Raw genomic sequence first — 22,560 nt, 5'->3', positions numbered from 1 at the left:
TCAATCCATAGAATCATCATCAGTTTGGTCACCTGCATCCACCGGATTATCATTATCATCGTTTCCATCATATTCGTCGTCATCGTTAGCAATATCAACGTTTTGATAATCCTTATATCTACAAGCTTTCGAGCATTTACATACAGGTATCTGATTAGGATAAACTTTGTTGAACACATGAACATCTGTTGTTGGCACAACCAGATTTAAATCAACAGCACTTCAGAATTATTAAAGCATCTAACGTTGGTGGTTGGTCTAGCTAATTGATACTGATCAAATCGTTCTAAGCAATCCAACTATAGTTGTTTAGCAACAGACCAGTGTTGTGTTTAAGAACAGATTTCCAAATCTTCGTCTGAAAGTTGGATGGTTTAATGTGCTTTAACTTGTATCTTTTGTTGGGGGCAGTATATGACAATAAATCTTTTTTTTTTGTTGCATTTCAAAACGTTCTGAACTTTATTCATCGATCTTTTTTATTTCGTAGCCATATATAGAACACTAAAACCTCTCGAGTGTTTTGCAAACTCTTCGTCAACCTCTTCAAAGGTTTCACCACGATGGAATAGACCTTCATAAAACACATAACGTGTCAAAAAGCCGAATACTTTGCTGTTTTTCCTTTACCAGACAAAACACTTACTGATCACAACCTGTACTGCCGTGAAATCCTGGCAGTTTTCTACAAACATTCTCAATAATCTAACAATGTTAGAATTGATATGCAACTGTGAAAATAGTAAGCCAATACTTCCACATCAATGTCAGAAGGTTTTAAAACAATGGAGTCGTAACTTTTGTCAGCTGCATATTTTTGCATTAAGAAACATTTTGTAATCGGCTTCTTCCTGTTTGATTATAAGATAAAAACCATTCTACGCTATTTCATTTCCAACATTTATTTTGTGGCACATACTTCCAATTGATACAAATAAATCAATACATTCAAGTGTAAATCTATAGGATTATTTACTCTTTTCCGAACCAAAGAATTCAACAAGAGCAACTTTATTTTCCCCAACTAACAACCATTTCTTCAATCCCCAAGAACACGATTGTGATGGTCTAGAACTTATCGTAATGATTTGCCCTCCCAAGAACCTGCTGTTTTATTTTTTTTATGGATATTGTGGCATACTAATCAGTGACAAAATCAATGCAGGACCTCTTTTCGAAACTAAAAGGATGGTTTTTAAAATAACAATTGCCAAATAAAAAAGTGCTTGGTATCCTAGTAATGGGTTGAATAACTGCCCTGTCATCAAATATCCACATGCTTTCCTAAGGAATGACCATTTTCTAAAAGACCATCCAGGACAGATTTTAATTTTCATTACATGTGTACCATCAAAGTTTGCAAGATACATTGGAAGAGGACCTAATTAAAACTGGAGAGCCTTTCGCGCAACCAACTATCTTGTCTGGGCTATGACAAGCAGGCGACATTTGTTTTCATCTGCTCTCAATGTTTTGTTGTTCTTATCAGCCAATAACTGCTTGTCTTTTATTTCCTTTTTTAAAAATGTAAGCAATGATCATCTTTTAATTGTTTTGAAGATATCGGTTGACTTTGAAGCAAATTTTCTCTTTTCATACGCGTTTAGAAGTTTGCACATTAATTTCGAAGAAGCAACAGAACCGGAAAATAATCCATATAACTGCTCAGATGTTTCAAATGGATTTGGCCAGCTTTGCAGTGTCTGAAACAATTTCATAACATCAGTTTTGTCTAGCTTCATTCGAGTTTTTTAAAGTTCTTTTTGTGCGGACGTTTCAGGGTTACCCATTCCTACCAAATCTCGAATTTTAAGGATATTGAAGCTCTTTCCACTGCTGGTGGACGTTTCGTCCCCGAGGGTATCCCCAGTCTAGTAGTCAACAATCTGTGTTGACATGAATATCAATATTGTGGTCATTTACATAAATTTCCTGTTTATAAAACTTTGATTTGTTCGAAAAACTAAGGATATTCTTATCCCAGACATAGACTACCTTAGCCGTATTTGGCACAACTTTTTGGAATTTTGGATTCTCAATGCTCTTCAACTTTGTACTTGTTTGGCTTTACAAATATTTTGATATGAGCGTCACTGATGAGTCTTATGTAGACGAAACGCGCGTCTGGCATACTAAATTATAAAATTGGTACCTTTGATAACAATTTCATGTACATTTAACAACCAACGCTTATCAGAATCTTTATTTAAACTGAAAACAACAAAGCCAATTTTTTTTTGTATCTCTGAGAAACCTAAGAATGTAAAAAGTATGGCCAATTCTCATAACTGACTATTTGACGTTCATACAAAGCGATGTTTGTCGATTGAATGACTTAATAAGCTTATGTCAAACACTACATAGCTAAAACACAAATGTAATCAAGAACAATTTTATTGAGTTCGATAGAGTGCACCTTTTCTGAACGCAAAAAAAAAACACCTCAATCTGTACTTTTTCAGTAATATTTTGTTACATATTCACTTTATAAAATAATTTGTCTCACCAAAACATCATAAATCGACATTTAAATGTGTGTTTCCAGTTGCAAATTGATAATGCTTATGTGTGATTGCATTGTACATGTTGTATACTGAATCAAAGACGGTAATTTGATGATTTCCGTAATTTAACTAGTATTTGCACGTCACATATATTTTATCAAATATTCCATATTTTAGACGATATATAGATACTGCAAATGATTGAAACATTGTATAATGATTAATTCTAAAGTTTAATTAACTAGCAGGAAAAATCGAGGGAATTGTGCAAATGATGATACAAGCATGAAAATTACCACAAAGCATCATTATTATATACTTTTAAAGAAACAACTGCTGGCCATTAAAAAAAATCATTTTTTTAAGATGGCCACCGCCGTTTTCTAAAATGGCTGTATTTTCAGTTTGAAAATACTGATGTTTTCTGGAAAACTTTTCGTTTACCTTCTTTTGGTGAAAAACAGCTGTCAGGTTTGGTAGCTACCTTCTTTACATGTGAATAATTCACTAGACATGAGTATTTGACACATACAGGGTTTGCGCATGCGCGAAAATGTAACAAAATTCATTAAAAAATATTTAAAACTATTTACTATAAAATAAGTGATTTGGGTTTTTCAATGATATTATGATTTGATTTGATAACATCTTTCAAGGTAATGACACACATGATTTAACAATTTTGCGCATGCGCAAACTATTTATAGACATAATGAATGATTTGTATGCACTACCAGGGCAAACTGGTATAAATCTTAGTTCCTCTCATTACTCTAAAAAGCAAGTAAGTATAAAATCTATGATGCCACTGTTTAAAAACAAGCCAATTCAGTTGCAATGATCAGGTATTTGATAGATTAGACGGAAAATGTGGTTAAAACGAGAAAAAAACATCAACAGTAACGGCAGATCAGCCACTTTTGGTAATGGATATTCAGTTGGAATTGCCTGATTTGTACGGAGACCATAAGTTTATCGTCATTTAAGGTAGATTTCACATTAAAATGACTTGTTATAAAATTCTGGGTGATATATTACGTGCAGGTAGATGGACACATGTGTCATGTGTCCTCACTAAAACAATTATTGCAACACCTAGAACGGCATATTCTTGTATGTATGTTCAAATGTACCTAGGACTAGACACGCGCATCAGATAACTCTATGTGTTTTAGCGTGAAAGGTATACATCGGCTTAAGAAAGCTAAACACAGAAGTTATATTCATGTCATGACTCTGTGACGTTCAATGATTTGATAGACTTGCGTAAGAAAATATAGTCATCTCTTCCACAGTTCAATTCCTGGTGTTCAATTATAACATAAGAACTTCTTGGGAATTTGGTAGTACAGTCAAACCTGGTTAAACCGGACCCTGAATAAACCGGTTTCCTGTCAATTCCGGCCGAAAATGAAAGTCCCATATTTTTCCATTCAAAGTCTTTGTTAAAATACCCTTTGTAAACCGGACCCTGTGTATTCCGAATTCCGGTCTAATTATGAAGTCCCATTACTCTTAATTACATTAATTATTACCTGTAAAAACCGGTTTGTCTAATTAATTTCAATGATCGATATGCAATCAAAACATACTTGATAATCAATTAGTCAGGTGTCAAACTGTGAACCTACAATCGTACAGTAGTGAGATGCATTATTTATTAAAACATTATAAACGTGTCAATTAAACGAAAAGACACGCCTAATATATCTCGGATTGAACTTACGTTTTAACCGTTGTGAACCCCTAAACAAATGACCTTGATAATTAAAAACACCCGGATGACAACAATCAATGGATATTGTACAATGTGCGACAACGTTTCGAAAGTGATGAAATTACGTTTGATAATATTCTGGCTTTTTAATCGGCCATTCCAACATTTCAAATTATTGATCATGGGAGTAAATAGAAACTCTCGTCTTACAATCCAAACAACGCGAGCATTATGATGCAAATGCAAACAATGAAAAACAAAGTGAAAGTATTTTAATTCATCAGATATAATTTACAATCGGAGAGAACTTTTACATGCAAAATGTCGGACGTCACAAGTCATTAACTTCCGGCCAAAACGGAAACCTGAATAAACCGGCTCACTGTCCAAACCGGCCCTTTTTCATAGTCCCGTAGCCGGCCGGTTTATACAGGTTTTACTGTATGCTTATTTCATGAGTCAGATTTTGTACAAACAGTCCATATAAAGCATGATACTGTATTCAATTAGGTCTTGATCGTGTAACATATTCTCGATCGCGACCGACTTTCTCCGAGATATGGCTTCCCTTCTCTTAAGTCACCCACAGGTGGCAATTGATTTTGAAAATGATAATTTTTCTGTACGTAAGACCAGAAAATATTTTTCTTATAACACAATTGATCAGACAAAAACAGAATAATGCAATTGTAAAGGGCGGTGTGTTGTCATAGGTTTAACCTAAGAACTCATTTAGACGTATTCATAGTAGCTAGACCAGAAGTCAGTAGACTATCAAATACATTTGCAAGATCTAGTGGTTTGCGACATTCTATATAGACTTAATGAACACACAAGGGTTTCTTTAAACAGATCAAAGGCAGATCATTTGAAGATCGTTTGAAGCAAATACAAAACGAAGGAGAACCGGTTTCTTATAACCAGATTGAAAAGAGCAACTCCTATTATGTCAATAAAATAAAACTGTAAACGTATTTGTAAAAAACAAAGCTAGAGCTCTTGGATATCTTTTCTAGACTTTTATTTTGTGTCGCAGTGGACAAATTGATTTAGAATATTTCTTAATCCATAAAGACAAACTGCTCCTCCGTTTTTGTCTTCGGATGTCATTTTAAACAGTGGTATTAAATCGGTGCAAAGGGATAAACTTGAAACATTTTGTAATTTGCAGATCCAAATTCTGACGCATTTATCGTTGATAGAGTAGCAATGGTTAATTCCAGGCCACCTTGCAGGGAATCAATATTGGATGATTTTACAATTGTGTTATACGGCCTTAAATAAAATCTTGCATCGATAAGTATTCAAGAGTAGATATTGTGTTAGATTTACTAAATGAATCATTGAAAGGTTAGATGTGAGAAGACAAAAGTTGGGTTCTGGAGTAGTTTTCTCTATGAAGATGACAACGAAACGATTTTTTTCAAGTGTGTAGCCGACAGAAATGCTTCCGTAGAGACTAATAAAGATACTTTCCAGCTACCCCTTGTAAGCATGGAGAAGCAGATATACGAATGTTTGTCCATGTTCGGCCTGATTATGAAAATTGTTGTAGGACGGTAATTTAAGGTAGCACCGACACAGATGTAGTAGTATTAAGAATTGCAGCACTCCAAAAATATGGTGGAACAATCTGTGAATAGATTTTGGCAGGAATGAAGACTTTTGATGGCTTCCTGTACGTGATATATCAAATGCGTTTGGTCCTCGTGTAGCTACTCTTTCTTTCATTCATACATTCAGTGCATGTGACACTAAAGAATATGTCAGTTTGGATGAAATAGGAAGTATTTCAACATGTGAGGGACGTACTTATTTCTTTGCTGAAGTATAAAGACACATACAAGGACAAAAAAGAAGCATTTGTTTGCATCATGTACGACAGAACAACATCATTTTTTTCGAAGCACATCCAAAGAGCAGCGTATCAAGGAGGATAAGTTTGGGCTCAGCCTGATTTATGTACCAATTCATGAACACTGGGGTTGGATGAAAGAAAAAACGAACTTTTGAAATGAGGAGGCGAAAAATCCAGTTGTGTTGGTGACTGTAAATGCTACCGTTCTGTCCTTCCTTGTACGAGTTTTGTTTTTTGGCTACTGTTCGATAATTTGAAGATAACGAACCTGTCTTTCTAACAAAACTAGGCATTTAATCTTAACAAAGAATGTGATATCACTTGCTAAGTTGATGAAAATTATAAAAAAGTACATTTTCAAAAATTTTGCCGCTATTTTGAAACCGAAAATCACTCTTTTTTGTCATTTATGTGTTGTTTTTCCGTACTTTAGGAACTGTAATTTACGCTTTATAAAACCTTACATTGGATTATACCTAAAACACAACTTTCAAAGATTTACAACTGGATATGACGTCATTTGCAAAATGATCGGTGGCTATCTTGCAAAATGATCGGTGGCTATCTTGCAAAAATATTTTTTTTTTATGGCCAGCACCTGATTTCTTTTAATTATCGGTTAGTCCACCTGTATACCAATTTCATGCTTGTATTTCATGCTTGTGTTATTACTTGTTAAGTTGATGAAAATTATTAAAATATTTTTTACGTATTTGCATCTAATTTGGAACCAGAAACCACTATTTGTCTTCAGTTATGTGTTGTTTTGTCGTACTAAGGAGCTGTTTTTAACGTTTTATCATATCTTACATTGAATTATACATAACACATCTTTCAAGGATTAAAATCCCGTGTAAAATTGCTTGAAAGTTAAAAAAAAATCGAAATTTTTGACTCGTTAGCCGACATTTTGAAACCGGAAGTCACCTTAAGTTTCATTAATGTATTTTCTAGTCGTTATTTATGAACTGTCATTTTCTTTTTATCAAATCTAACTATGGATTTTACATATTTCACACCTTTCAAAGGATTAACAAATATTGGCTAATTTTTTATGACGCCATTTTCAAAATGTGTGGTGGCCATCTTGAAAAAAATATTATTTTTTCTGGCCAGCAGCGGATTTTGTATAAGTATCATTTAGTCAACCTTTATACCAAATGTCATGCTTGTATCACGATTTGCACAATTATGTTCATTATATCTCCCACTATGTATAATGTATAACGAATTTCTTTATGAAAGGAAAAAATATGCCTTAATTTTAACCCAAAAAATCGGATTGTTTGTAATGTAAAACAAAAAATCTTCAGAGTAACATTAAATATGATAGTTTTGTATCTGTTTTAGTTGTTAACACCTATACTTTATTTTTTTTAGTCGCTTTATATCAAAATATTTAATTAAAAATTACTTAGTCGTGATTGCTAAATGAGGGGACCATTGAAAGGGACGTTTTTAAACCTCTTTTGGACACTTTTTTTTTAGTCTAACACCTTGTATTTTATCAATAAGATAATGAAGTTGAACTCTATCAAAAAAAATCGCGGTACCCTTGGGTGTAACACAAACTCCTTAACTAGAGGGCTTTTGAGAACTAGCTGATGGACTACTAGAAATAAAACTGTTCTTCATAACCTGATTTTTGGGTTTATATGACTGTACGAAAATAATAAGTGAAGAAAGAAATCATATGGTAGTCACTTCTTTTTTTGCAACGGCCCTTTGAAATTACCGAATTTTTATGATTTTTCCATTTTTCGTCAAATTTCACTCATTTTTATAGGCTATTATTATGAAACAAATTACAGTTCCACAATTAAACTTTTTTTCATACTTTCAATAAAGATGAAGTGGACCAATCTGAATAAATTTAACTTTAAAAAACTATAGATGTTAGTATAAGACATTTTTATCATATTTTAATGCTTGTTCGTGACAAATTTACCATGCTGTCAATTTTGTAAACTTTTTTTCTCAGTTTTAAGAACAAAATGTATATTATTTCAACTTCTGTGTTATAAATGGTTGAAAACATACTTTTCTGAGGAATAAGAAAGAAAGACAGTGATACATGGTGTGCTTGTTTCTGGTAAAATCATTTCTTGTAACCCTCACCCATTTTCTAAAGATTTTGGCTGAAAGAACTGACTTGATTGATAAGACAATTTCAAAAAATTATTACTAAAAATCTACTTTTTGTTACTACACATTTTGTTTTACAGAATTAAGTTTAATAATGACATTTTTAAAATTCATTGATATTTTCCACTTGTATCACATGTTTTTGACATAATTCTAGAACGAGATTTGAACGAGACTGAAACGGCAGAAGAATACATCCTTAAGAAAACGTTTGTGCAATAGTTTTTTCAAGATGTTCAAGTTTCCTTTAGAAACCTTCTCAAGGAATCCATACGGAGATAAAACAGTTGCGTTAACTGGCTTAGCGTTTCATAATAATAAATTCTTTATTTAAAGAGGGTAAACTCAGTTAGTTACAATAAACTAATCTTCCCTGAGGCCCTCATACATTTCATGATATGCATGCGTTTCCCATCTTGCAATTCAATACAAAAATATCTAAACGTTGACTGTAAAACTCGTAAAGTGTCGATTTCAATTGATCGTCCTTATAACCTAATAGAAATAGTTTAAGCTATGAGTCTACCACCTTCGATAAAATTTGTAAAAAGGGAAGTTGAATGCACTTACCATATTGATATTGTTATATGGTTGAAGAGTTACTATATTTGAGGAATGGGAATAAAGGTTCTAAAGAGCCTGTGCTGCTCAAATGGATATTCAACATGTTCAACAACGGCCATATTTTTGTAAAAATCATTATCTATATATAACTGATAATTTCAATCATGTTGACATATTTTTTATCTTATCCTGCTGACAATTATTCTTTTTAAATGTTCATTTTATTTATTTCCGTTCTAAAGATAACAGACAATTGGCAAAACATGCTAAACATATGCTTTAAATAATCATTCAATTGCAATAACTCCAATCACGAGCCGACTGAGGATTTGTAGGTTATTTGTGTATCTTGCCTTGCAGATCATAAGTTCTTTTTAAAGATTATATCTATCTATTACAGTTTACGTTATAATAGGCAAAAAAGGAAAAAATCGATATCAAAGGGCAATAACTTCTATCAGTAGTCGACACTTTCGTGCATGTAACTTATACTTGTCTTGCTGATAATTTTGTTACATAATTATGTTAGCTATCATATAGTTTTAAGATAGGAGGCAAAATCATAATAAATTAGTAAATCTCATCATTATAAGACAATAACTCACATAAGAGATCAATTCAAGACTTTTGCTATGATGAGTTATTTGTAGATCTTCTCTTGCTGATCATTTTGCTATTTTAAGTTTCTGTCTATCTATTATGATTTTCAAGATAATAGGTGTAAAAATGTGTGTACATCTTTATTACAATATCTTTAGTTACTAGATATTCAATACGCTTTAAATAAAATAACACCTACACCACTATTTCAAGTATTAGAAATTATTATTAAAATTATGAATCAATATGAAGAATGAAAGTACAATGTGGGTTTTGTGTAATTGTCGTGCGTATAGTATTTACCTATAATACTATGTAGAGATGATTTCAAATTCTTTTAAGGACAATCACTTCTAAAGGAGGTCATCAGACAGCTTTAATTGTATAAGTAGACTCTACATTCAAAATAAATTCATCATGTAAACCAGAATTGTAATTTTGTATTTACGCAAGACGCGCGTTTTGTCTTAGAAAAACTCCTCGACTAAAGAAATTTAAAAGGTCAAATTAATGACGCTGTTGAAGAACAAAGTACCAACATTTTCTAAAAGTTTTGTCATTTACAGCTAAGGTAATTTATCCCTTAGATAGGAAAGCCTTAGCATTTCAAAATATAAGCCTTGTAAGCTTTTCTTTTTTGAAGCAGTTTTAAAAATAATAACCAAAACTTGAACTTTAGCCCTAGATTCTATTCTAAGCAATGTCGGTCACGTTAGAGGGTCAACAGACATATTTTTGGACTATACACATGTACCCCAATGATGAGTGTAGCCAAGTTTGGTTACATATGTTGCCTAGTTTCTTTAGATGAGAAGATTTTTAAAAAAGCTATCAGACGAAAGCAAGGCCAAGCGATGAGAAAAGCTCATTTGGCCTTGTAGCCCAGGTGAGCTAAACATTGGTTATAAACAATGTGTAAACTGTTTTTCACAAATTTGCCATTGTTCACAGTTGAATGAAGTATATCTGTGTTGATTTAAGGAAAAAGATTCAGATATTAGACAGATTTTCTGCGTTCAGCAATATCCTCATGAATATGACAAGTTCAAAGGTATATACAAATTTGAAGACACTAGAACACACACGTAATATCGAGGGTCCGTGACTGAATTAAAGTATACAACTATGCGTAAGCCTATTTTTAGTATTGATATTGTCATATAATGAAGTCATGCCGATTGTAAGATACCCATTTGTCTAGTTGCTTTCGAAATCGTTCTGTTTGAAACCACCGACATTGAACTTATCAATTATAGGGAATATTAATTATTTGGAAAACAAAAGGTCCTGGAAGGGAGTTTTTTTTAATTAACAGCATTGTAAATAAAGTTGTATTATTTTATTCGCTGTTTAGGTCATGCCCGCTAGCAAATTGAAAACTGTACATTTACGCCTTATTTTTTAGTCTTCGTATTGTTACCATAGAAAGTCTTACTGATTCAAATACTACATTAGGAAACAATTTAACAAAGGTTGAATTTATTAGTGTCAAACTTGTGATTTTGACCTGTGTAACTACATCGCTTGGTGGTGAGCCTGTCAGATGCGGAACGTACAAATAAGGTAATAGGTAACAGGTGAGTATACTATTGGTATCGGATTCGAACCGGAACTTATTAATTATGAGGAAAACAAAAGGGTTTGGAGTGGTGTAATTTTAAATCTACACCATTGTCCTATATAAGTTATATATAGAGTTGAATTCTTTGATTTGTCGTTTTCACCCGATGGCGGCTGACAAATTGGACCTCGTTATTTTAGTATTATAGATGTGGGTAGTTGAGTGACAGGACTCCGTCACTTTATCAGAACATGTAATTTTAGAAATTTGCAAGATGTGGTGGGTTTTTTTTTGTCTTCGTGAAGGTTTTAAATACGTTCTTAGTCCTACGATTACAACACTTAATTAGAAATGTTGGGTATAAAAATATAATACGTCACTATTTGGAAACATTTGTTGTTAAAAAATCCTCAAGCACTTCGATGATTCAGTGGTTGGTGTATTTGTTGTAGTTCTTCATAATGAAAAACTTTTATGACCTTTATTTATCATAAACTCGTCACATATGAATACCAGAATTCTAATTTTGCGATTAGTCATCTACCAAACAAAACCTTTATTATCGTCGATTTTTTTTAGAAAACAAAATATATGTGTAGAAATGACAGAATGGAAAATTTCATCAGAGTAAAAAATAATTTAATGTAGAACATTATGAGCAAGATTAAATACTCACGTGACATCCTGTTGCTACAACACTGACCATCTGAACAACATCTAAAATAACATTAGCAGGGATATTAAGCTTGTTCTTCAGTTGGAACTCTTTGAAGTCTCCAGTTGTCACCCCAGTCATGATATCCACTATGCACTCCTGCTTCTACAATGTGATATTCCTGAGTTAAATTGGTCGATATTGGTTTCCTAATTACATGCATAGACAAAGAGACAAGGTTTCATTTATGATAATTAAATTGAAATTATTCCAATAGTTGCTTTATATTTTTACCTATGGTTTTGGTAGGCTGTTTATTATATTGTTGTTTATCATCTGCGATTTGCATATACTGTCATTAACACATAAGAAATGAAAACGACTATTAAGTATTGAAATCGAATGAAAAGATAAACGGATTAGTTAAGGATACCCAAATCATTCCCTATTTTGGGACAGGAATATGAACGAAAAGTCCCTCAGCAAATGGCAATGCCAAAAACTTGAACGCATTAACGAATGAATAACAACCGAACAATAAGTTTGGACATACTTCGAATTTATAAATCATTAAATATCTTATTTTGTAACTTTAATAACAAACGAAATTTGAAAAAAATAACATTCACTTGATTGTCACGAATGGCACCTAATAAATAAACCTATTCTGAGTAACATTTTCTACTTACATTGTTATTTTATATCCGTCTGTTAGTTTGATATATTAAATTTACCATACAAATACTTACATCTGATATTTTAATTTTTCTACCGTCTTCATAGATGCCTTCCATCTTACTCATATGAATAAGTAATTGGTTGCTGTCTGAAAATATTGGCCCCCAGCTGTGTCCACTTCCAGCACATCTTACACGCAAAGAAACTTTAGATGCTGCCTTGATTAAATCTTGAATATCTTGTATTGTCGTAGGATAGGATGAAATGACATGTATAACTTGTGTCTCTCCCCAATTTTGAAACTCCTCTAGTTTAACCTCTGGTTGGTTGCTTCCAATTGCGTTTCTTAACTTTGATATGTTAAATTCAGCTTCATCCTAAAACATATTTTGTTTGGTCTGTACATTGCAGATCAATTAATGAATTATAAACAGGGGTTAGTGGTAGTTGCAGAAATAAAGCAATGTCAATGCCTTAATAATGGAAACCCTCAAACTGATTCAGAATAAAAAATAAAATAGAAATCCAGCAATGCAAGGTTAAAAATGTGGAATAAAACGGTAAGGAAAGTCCATAAAATAATTCAGACTAAATGTCCAAGTAGAACGCGTGGGTGTGCCCATCAGAATCATATAAGAAGTGATTTCAAATGTTTACTATGATAAGCAAATTAACATCCTTTAAAGAAGAAATGAAATAGAAAACGGAAATCGCATCAAATGACAAAGATTCTGTAAAACTTTACCGAATGCTGTTAGGTGACTCAATGGAAATTGTAGATATAAACAAGGCGGGAAAAATGACGAAGAGACATACAAGGTGTCAAACGAAAGATCAGACTAACAGACTCTAAACTCGTTTTCGAAAGTGTGCCAAATGATAAGGAAACTTTTCTATAAAAAAATATCGTTACAAAAAGATGTTTTTGCTTTCATGGAAGTTTAACTTCAAATATTAATATTGAAACAGCTTTGTGTTTTCAAATAATAGTCCTCAGTTATCAGAGCAGATACATTTGTTAACTTAAGCAAAGTTTTGGGTACAAAAAAAATGGTCGACTTTTACCAACTGTTGTACATTTTCACTTTGTAATTTAAAACATGTAAAATGTGATTGCGTTTTCTATTCAAATTGGGTACAAACAAAACCAACACCGGTAAACCGATTTTGATCAGATAAGCCCTTAACAGACTTAACAATAAATTAATAAGTCATTGTGAGTATTTCAGTTAGATTTCGGAATATCCAACTGCGGTTAACTTAGAAATGTTTATGCAGTTCCTTGCGGTTAATTAGATTATGTTATGTCTTTGTTCAAACTGTTCAGTATTTGCTACTAGTATTTACAACTGATTTACAACTTAAAACCCGTGACGAATTTGTTGTACAGACTTGTCAGTTGATGTAAAGATCGAAATGACTGTTAAGGAGTGAATGTATTTTCTAGTGCAATTTTGAAATTGAAAATCTTGAATACAAGATAAATAAAAGAAAGGAAAATTTCGAATAAAATGGAAGTAAAGACACTTTTGCCTTTTTCTTTATATTCGGCATCTATAAGACTCTTTGAAGTTCAATAATTCAATTCTTGTTTATTTCATTAAAGTATCACTGAAATTTTAATATTCTAAATTTTGGTTGTTTGAAACAGCATCTTCAGTCGCAATTACTTTGCGAAAACTAGTTGAAAAACTTAGAAACATTTCAACAACTTACCTTGTTTGGTGATTTTCTCATCTGAAATTATACATTGTTTAAGATTAAGAAGATATAAATTGACCCTGCGGAACTGCAAATGAAGATATGATGATCATGAATTTAAACACAGTGAAAGGGCGGTATATATTCAAATTACCCTTATCACCCCTTATATTCTAGGTTTGTGTATACTATTTGTTAATAACATTTTTTGAAATTTATTTTCCAAAATTCTTTCCAAATGCAGTGTGTTACATTGATACATTTCCTCATAACTCATAAATATTATTTAAATGTAATACGAGTTGTAATTCATCTTTCGGTGCTAAATATAAAATATAGAATTATAAACTCTCTACTACAATATAACAGGTCAAATGAATGATATTCCTTTATAAATTCACCGAGTTAATAGATAGAATGGTTTACCCTTTCCAACATAGATTTAATCATTTCACAATTCAAACCACCGTTAGTATGGTTTTTGATACTTTAGGATACCATTAGTTAAAATATTGATCAACACATAATAACTTCCATGGTAACGTAAAGAGTATTTATTATAGATTGTCTTTCCTAACTATAAGTACTATAGAGTTCACTTATGTATATCACATATCAAAATTATAATTTTCATCAGATTGTGTCACTGAAAAACCGTGTACCTATAAATGTGAGATTGAAATATCGATTTGGTAATGATTATTAAGTACAAAACACTGCAATAGTAGTAATCAATTGTTAAACATTCATGAAACGATTTAACAGACACAAATCCAGGTCAGAAACCAAAACCAAGGGGAAAATATTAACTATAAGAGAAAAACACTGGAACAACAGAAACACTGAATTGCCGTAAGAACAATTACCAATATACATATATAGAAACAAACTACTTGATAAAACCTGCCATATTCCTGACTTGGCACAACTTTTTGGAAATTTGGATCCTCAATGCTCTTCAACTTTGTATTTATTTGGCTTTTTAACTATTTTGATCTGAGCGTCACTGATGAGTCTTACGTAGACGAAACGCGCGTCTGGCGTATAAAATTATAATCCTGGTACTTTTGATAACTATTTACACCACTGGATCGATGCCACTGCTGGTGGACGTTTCGTCCCCGAGGGTATCACCAGCCCAGTAGTCAGCACTTCGGTGTTGACATGAATATCAATTATATGGTCATTTTTATAAATTTTCTGTTTACAAAACTTTGAACTTTTCGAAAAACTAGGATTTTCTTACCCCAGGAGTAGATTACCTTAGCCGTATTTGGCACAACTTTTTGGAATTTTGAATCCTCAATGCTCTTCAACTTAGTATTTATTTGGCTTTTTTACTATTTTGATCTGAGCGTCACTGATGAGTCTTATGTAGACGAAATGCGCGTCTGGCGTATAAAATTATAGTCCTGGTACTTTTGATAACTATTTACATCACTGGGTCGATGCCACTGCTGAAAACGTTTCGTCCCCGCGGGTATCACCAGCCCAGTAGTCAGCACTTCGGTGTTGACATGAATACCAATTATATGGTCATTTTTATAATTTTTCTGTTTACAAAACTTTGAATTTTTATAAAAACTAGGATTTTCTTACCCAAGGAGTAGATAACCTTAACCGTATTTGGCACAACTTTTTGGAATTTTGAATCCTCAATGCTCTTCAACTTTGTATTTATTTGGCTTTTTAACTATTTTGATCTGAGCGTCACTGATGAGTCTTATGTAGACGAAATGCGCGTCTGGCGTATAAAATTATAGTCCTGGTACTTTTGATAACTATTTACACCACTGGGTCGATGACACTGCTGGTGGACGTTTCGTCCCCGAGGGTATCACCAGGCCAGTAGTCCGCACTTCGGTGTTGACATGAATATCAATTATATGGTCATTTTTATAAATTTTCTGTTTACAAAGCTTTGAACTTTTCGAAAAACTAGGATTTTCTTACCCCAGGAGTCGATTACCTTAGCCGTTTTTGGCACAACTTTTTGGAATTTTGAATCCTCAATGCTCTTCAACTTTGTATTTATTTGGCTTTTTAACTATTTTCATCTGAGCGTCACTGATGAGTCTTATTTAGACCAAACGCGCGTCTGGAGTATAAAATTATAATCCTGGTACTTTTGATTACTTTTTACACCACTGGGTCGATGCCACTGCTGGTGAACGTTTCGTCCCCGAGGGTATCACCAGCCCAGTAGTCAGCACTTCGGTGTTGACATGAATATCAATTATATGGTCATTTTTATAAATTTTCTGTTTACAAAACTTTTAACGTTTCGAAAAACTAGGATTTTCTTAACCCAGGAGTAGATTACCTTAGACGTATTTGGCACAACTTTTTGAAATTTTGGATACTCAATGCTCTTCAACTTTGTATTTATTTGGCTTTTTAACTTTTTTGATCTGAGCGTCACTGATAAGTCTTATGTAGACGAAACGCGCGTCTGGCGTATAAAATTATAATCCTGGTACTTTTGATAACTATTGGTACAAAACATTTTAAGAAAAAAATATGGGTTGGACCTTGTTTAATGGCGAGCCGTACCTACTGCTTATATGGCGATGTTACAAATACTGCTAAAATGACAGCATCACGTGCAATGAATACAGAGCGATTAACGCTCAGTACAGAAAAGTACACAAATAAACAAAAAGAAGTCAATTTCAACACATAAACAACAGAATAACAAAGAACACATTAAACTAATTTACGACAGTACACAAGTACAGCACAATCGAATCATGAATTGTGCGTCACACACATTTATCAACGCCAGAAGTGACGTCACAAGAAAATTTCTAGAAATTGAATAGAAAATTGGGATTAAGTTTGAAATGGTATTATTTGTTGTATTTTGAAACCAATGCAAGAATATTGACATAGAAGTGTGTTCGTAATGCTGTTAAATTTTTTTTTATAACCCTGTCGTATTTTCCTCTAAATCAAAATGTGTCAAAACAAATAAATCCTGTGCATATAGTTGCTCAAAACTCAATTTCATATAAATGAAATAGATGATTAATTGTCTTAACCTTTAGAAACATAAAACATAAAAAATAGAATTAAAACCTTAAACTATAAAACATAACACAATATCCAACCTGAATTACAATTGCTATACCATAACAAAACACTTGTATGTTGGCTGCAAGACTAGTCCTACAGCATTGCAAATTCACACTCGGCAAATAAGAATATTAAATCCTATGCATTTAGTTGCTCAAAACTAGATATAATATAAATGTACTAGCTGATTAATTGGCTTAACGTTAACAAACAAATCAACAATTCTAGAATTGTTGGGTACTTAACAAAGCAGACGTAGATGGTGAACCACAATTAAAGACTTGGTTAGACTTTAAAGATTAGACCGTTGGTTTTCCTGTTTGAACGCTTTTACACTATTCCTCTTTGGGGCTCTTTATAGCTTGATGTTCGGTATAAGCCAAGGCTCCGTGTTGAAGACTGTATTTAGACCTATAATGGTTTACTTTAATAAATTAGAATTTGGATGGAAAATTGTCTTAATGACACCCATATCATATGTTTTTATATCTAGTTAAAGTAATTGTTTTACATTGTTTTGTAAATTTTTGTAATCTTTTACACAAATCATCTTCTCTTAAAATACTGACACAAATTAAACTAATCTTGGTCACAATTATCATTAGTAATTAGTTAAACAAATGTGTCCGAGGAATCCGTCTACCTACCTAATGTCTATGCCGACATGGCTTACAATGTAACACAATGTTAAAATGTTAGTTTTGTCTATTTTGTTTAACCGTTATAGAGAGTTTCGGAATAGTACTAAGCTCTATCAATTGTTCATATACGTTAAAACTGCTCGAGACATTTTTATAGGAGTTCTTCCCCATAAATGAAAAATTTTACCATTTTTATCATTGATGCCTATTATCATGAAAAGTATGGATTTAGAGAGAAACATTTTTTGCCGTTATGACTGGTAAGATATTAATTATAATACATTCGTAAACCCTTTGAATAACAAAAATTATCAGCAAGATAATAATAAGATCTATTAAAAGGTAAAATTTTGCCCATATAATAAGTAGACTGTCACTCTTTTGTAGACGAAACACGCGTCTGGGGTATATACTAAATTTAGTCCTGGTATCTATGATGAGTTTTTATTATAGGAGTGATTAGATATAGGAAGATGTGGTGTGAGTGCCAATGAGACATTTCTCCATCCAATTAAAATTTATAAAAGTTAACCATTATAGGTCAATGTACGGCCTTCAACACAGAGCCTTGGTTCACACCGAACAACAAGCTATAAAGGGCCCCAATATTACTAGTGTAAAACCATTCAAACGGGAAAACCAACGGTTGCCCTTATATGAAGATATGTTATTACCCTCTCTTGTGAGAAAAAACTAAAGAAGATAGAGAGAAACTAAACAGACTAACAATTTTGTTAGTAAGAAATAAGAAATACAAAATCAACAAAATAGAGATTGTTTTTATGCAGTCTATTCTCGTCTACAATATGTGAGAGCGTCCTTTGTTTGATAAGGAAATCGACCAAGGTGAGCGACACAGGCTCATTATAGCCTCTAGTATTTTTTCTGTTCTTAATGAGTTCTGTTTCATATGAAAACAAAAAATATCGGCTTGTATGTGTGTACAATTAGTATTCATTGAAATAACGACTGTCTGTTGATATACTAATCCTCCAAACACAACAAATGTATTGCCGATAAAAAAAAAGTACATCATTTTGATAATATCATCGTCAGCGTATTTTCTGATAGAATCTATGTGGTTGTTCACAAAATAAAAATAATCATAACCAAAAACAAGAACTCTTTATCTAACTAACCTTTTCCAGATTAATCATCACGACATCCACCTTGTAATTCTCATGATTCTGTATCACTTGTTTTGCTTTATCGCTTGATATTAAGACGGTCTTCTTATTTTCGTCCACTGCATCTTTTATAATAGCTTTTAGTCCTCCAATACCACCTGGAGTCTTATGCATCATGTGATAAATTTATTTTCAGTTTTATTCTAAAATAAAAAGGTTAACAAAACAAACATGAACACGTTCATACAAAACACTTTATAAAGTACATCCGTCCTTCAGCAAATAATCAAAATAAAGGGCTTGATAACAACAGAGATCACATTTCCAGCTTACATCTGTTATGACATTATCTATATGAGTATATGCTAAATCTCGAACTGGGAAGAGTATATCAATGTATATCCGTGGAGGTAGGCATTAATAGTCCATGGTACGTCCCTGAATGAGAAAACCCCATAGCGCATATAATATTATAAAATTTGAAACCATTTAAACGAGAAAACAATCGACATGATATGCAACAAAACAATTTACGAAAATCAAATATAACAAATATGAACAAACGGCAAATACTGTAGTACCAGACCCTGACTAAAAACAAGTTAACAAAAATAATTTGGCAGGTTTTAAAAAAGTTATGTGTGATTAAACCTCCACTTACCTGCAAATGACCTGGTGTAACAGTGCATAAATATGTTGCAATTGCCTTCTTCAAAGCCAATTACAACTTACAATTAAATTACGTTCTCCTATAAAAAACTATCAATCAGTAAATATCAAATGAATTTGGTGTAAAGACGTGAGAAACGCATGACCTTCTGCAAAACCGTTATATAAGTAAATAGTTTCGACAAGACACAGGACCATGGGTTCTCCTACCTATAAATGTGTGTTCAAAGTAAAGGGCTATGTTTACAGTACCATTGATGAATATGTTTGCCTTCATATCATGTTCTTATCGCAATTAACAAGGTTATTAAAAAAACATCGGTGAGATGTACTCACCTTCGTTATGATTTACCCGTGTACATACTGTAACTTTGGTTTTAATTCGTCATTTTTTTTTTTAAATAATTACAAATGTGTGAACAAAAATTGTATTTATTTCAGGGTTAACGTCAGATTACAAACCCTATAAATTCATATAAAATCTCTTTTATAGATTTCCAAGACAACCATTTTATATAATTTTCAGTAAATATACTTCTTTAACAGTTATTGTCTTTTATCTATTTCATGCATGCATAGAGTGTCTGGGGTGTAATACGAAAAAGTGATACTTTAATCTGCGTTTATTTGATTGGCCTATCAAGCATCAAAAAACATAACACGCCATTTCTATTGGCTATTTGTTTGTTCATTGAAGTGTTACAAACGTTAAGAAGACAACTTTTCACCTGAAAATCTTGGTTTTGGCAAAATTAATTACATTCTGAAAAGTGCAAACAGTATTAAAATGTCTGATGTCAAAGTTTGACACCGTAAAAGACATACGACGTCATTCTGGTAGATACAAAAGACTAGATCAACGATTCGCAGAATTTTTAATTTAATACAATGTGAATGTTGACCATAAGAGATATCGTTTTAACAATTTGTTAGAATTATCGCTTGATATATATAAAAGTCAAAAAGTCTTAAGAGCCTAATTTTTGTTTAAATTTGCATGAAATCTTACTGGACATTCTCTTTTTGTCTGAAATATTTAAAAAAAAATTCTTGACAAAGTCATCTTGTTTAAAACAAGTTCTCGATTAACAGTTTTCGGCTCATTCTTTATTATCTGATATGTGTCTTAATCAGTTTCGACCAATACTCAACTTTCTTTTTATCTATATCAATCTTGACAAATTTATACCATTGGTACAGGCATGTCTTTGCCTAGGAAATGGTTAGGAAACCTGGTTTAAAAGCTAGCTGAAACACTCAATTGTATAAGGCATAAGAAACCTTATTTTATCATAATAAAAAAAATAATGTCAAGAGCTGCTTAAATGACGCCAACTTTAATCCTTTTTTATTATTAGTGATCTGATACTAGATGCTATCTAACATGGCTCTTGTTTTGGGTGTAATATATTTGTGAATGTAAATGTCACATAAAACATTTAACAAATTATTCGTTAGACGAAGGAGGTAAGAGGAATATTTAATTTTGTTCAATGTCACATCGGATAGTCTCAACCAATCAAATGTTGATTTCACAACAGTTCCTGCAAACTTAAACTTAAACTTGTTGACAAATAAATATAAGACGAATACATCAAATATGTTAGAAAACATATGGTCATGTCTTAAGGGAAAAAAATATTTAAATTTTTCCCCCCTCAAAATGATAGGTAATTTGTATAGATAAATTTGTATTGATGATATTTACATGTACGGTTGAAATATTATAATACAAACATAATTATCATCTTGAAGTAATCCTGTTTGCCATATAAATTAATATTATGTGATAATCGCATAATCTTTGACGATCATCTGTAAGTTAAATTCTGATAATGTTGCATCTATACTTTTAATGTACATATCTTTAAACCTTGTTTACAACATTTGAAATACAAGAATATATTTCCTATAAAGTATGTCCTTACTTGCAGTTTCAAACTGAATGAGAGATTGTTGTGTGTAATAAATGTTTGGTGCATTATCTCGATGATTTACTTAAAAACATAAAAAACAACTTCTTACAAAGGCATTGTCCTATCTCGTTATATGAACATGAAGATTTTTGAAAACATATTTATTCCTTCGCACTTCGGCACTACCAACAATGCACTACGGTGTAGCTATCAAGATCAAGATACCCTCAAAATACCACCGTTGCGTTTCAGTGTGACCAAACCCGTCCTTCAGCATCAAACAAATGTAGTTCAGAGATAACATCGCGGTTCAGGTTCATATTGCCATTGCCGTTCAGAGTCCTTATTGCGCAATGCCAAGACAAATACATTTAAGGTATTGTTTCTTACAAAATTACCAGACAAGTGAACAAAAGAGCAGATAAAAAATGGGATAATTCAATAAAGAATATTAATATACCGAGTTCATCCGATGTGCGTTTCCAAAAAATCAGTTTTGCCGGATGTGCGAAGTCAAACAATATATTAAAGCAAAAATCGTTGCAATATACAACAAAAACATTTGAAATTTATCCGAACATTAAAGTATTATTGACGGCAAAATATTTTTCCTGCAAATTTAAACTTAACCTCGTTCATAAATCTCTTTTAGATGAATATATAAAATATGTGAGAAAAACTATAAGCATGTATAAGAGAGAAGATGTGTATAAAATAAAATTTCAAAATGATAAGTAATTTGAATAGATAAATTTGTTTATTCAAAAACAATTCTTCTATCTATTAATATCAATACTTACCTGATCTTAATTTAAAGAATTCCTGTTGGAAATTAATTTTTATAAATTATATTTTACTCAAGAAAAATACTTGTGCTCCTTGTGAAATGCAGTCTACGAATGATATTGCTGTCCTGTATATTTTAATATTACTACATTTAATGAGTATGGATGCACTTCGGTGTTTTTCAATAGGCTATTTACATTTTGTTATATAAGTACTTTTAACATAACTTTACCAAATAAGGTTTAATCGTAATAAAATGACATAATCTATTTTAAGTCAACTACTGTTTACAAGTGGAAAGTTTTGCAAGATTAGATAGAGGCAAGGTCAGAAAAATAGAGACATCCAGTCTTAAACAGACCA

At 32.1% G+C, this 22,560-nt stretch overlaps 1 protein-coding gene across 1 annotated transcript; it reads right to left on the bottom strand.

Moving 5' to 3' along the window:
• On the bottom strand, positions 1-22,288 carry LOC134701118 (uncharacterized). Its single transcript, XM_063562261.1, has 7 exons — positions 22,212-22,288; positions 18,839-19,029; positions 13,999-14,019; positions 12,354-12,659; positions 11,626-11,769; positions 647-731; positions 1-185 (listed from the first exon to the last, which is right to left on the bottom strand). Exons 2-7 carry the CDS (start codon positions 19,001-19,003, stop codon positions 1-3), a joined length of 906 nt encoding a protein of 301 aa, XP_063418331.1. The 5' UTR covers positions 19,004-19,029; positions 22,212-22,288.
• Positions 22,289-22,560: the final 272 nt, after the last annotated feature.

This window comes from Mytilus trossulus, unplaced genomic scaffold (genome assembly GCF_036588685.1).
Source record: "Mytilus trossulus isolate FHL-02 unplaced genomic scaffold, PNRI_Mtr1.1.1.hap1 h1tg000220l__unscaffolded, whole genome shotgun sequence".
NCBI lineage: Eukaryota > Metazoa > Mollusca > Bivalvia > Mytilida > Mytilidae > Mytilus > Mytilus trossulus.
The sequence above is the reverse complement of the archived record's forward strand: the minus strand, read 5'-3'. Positions and strand labels throughout refer to the sequence as shown.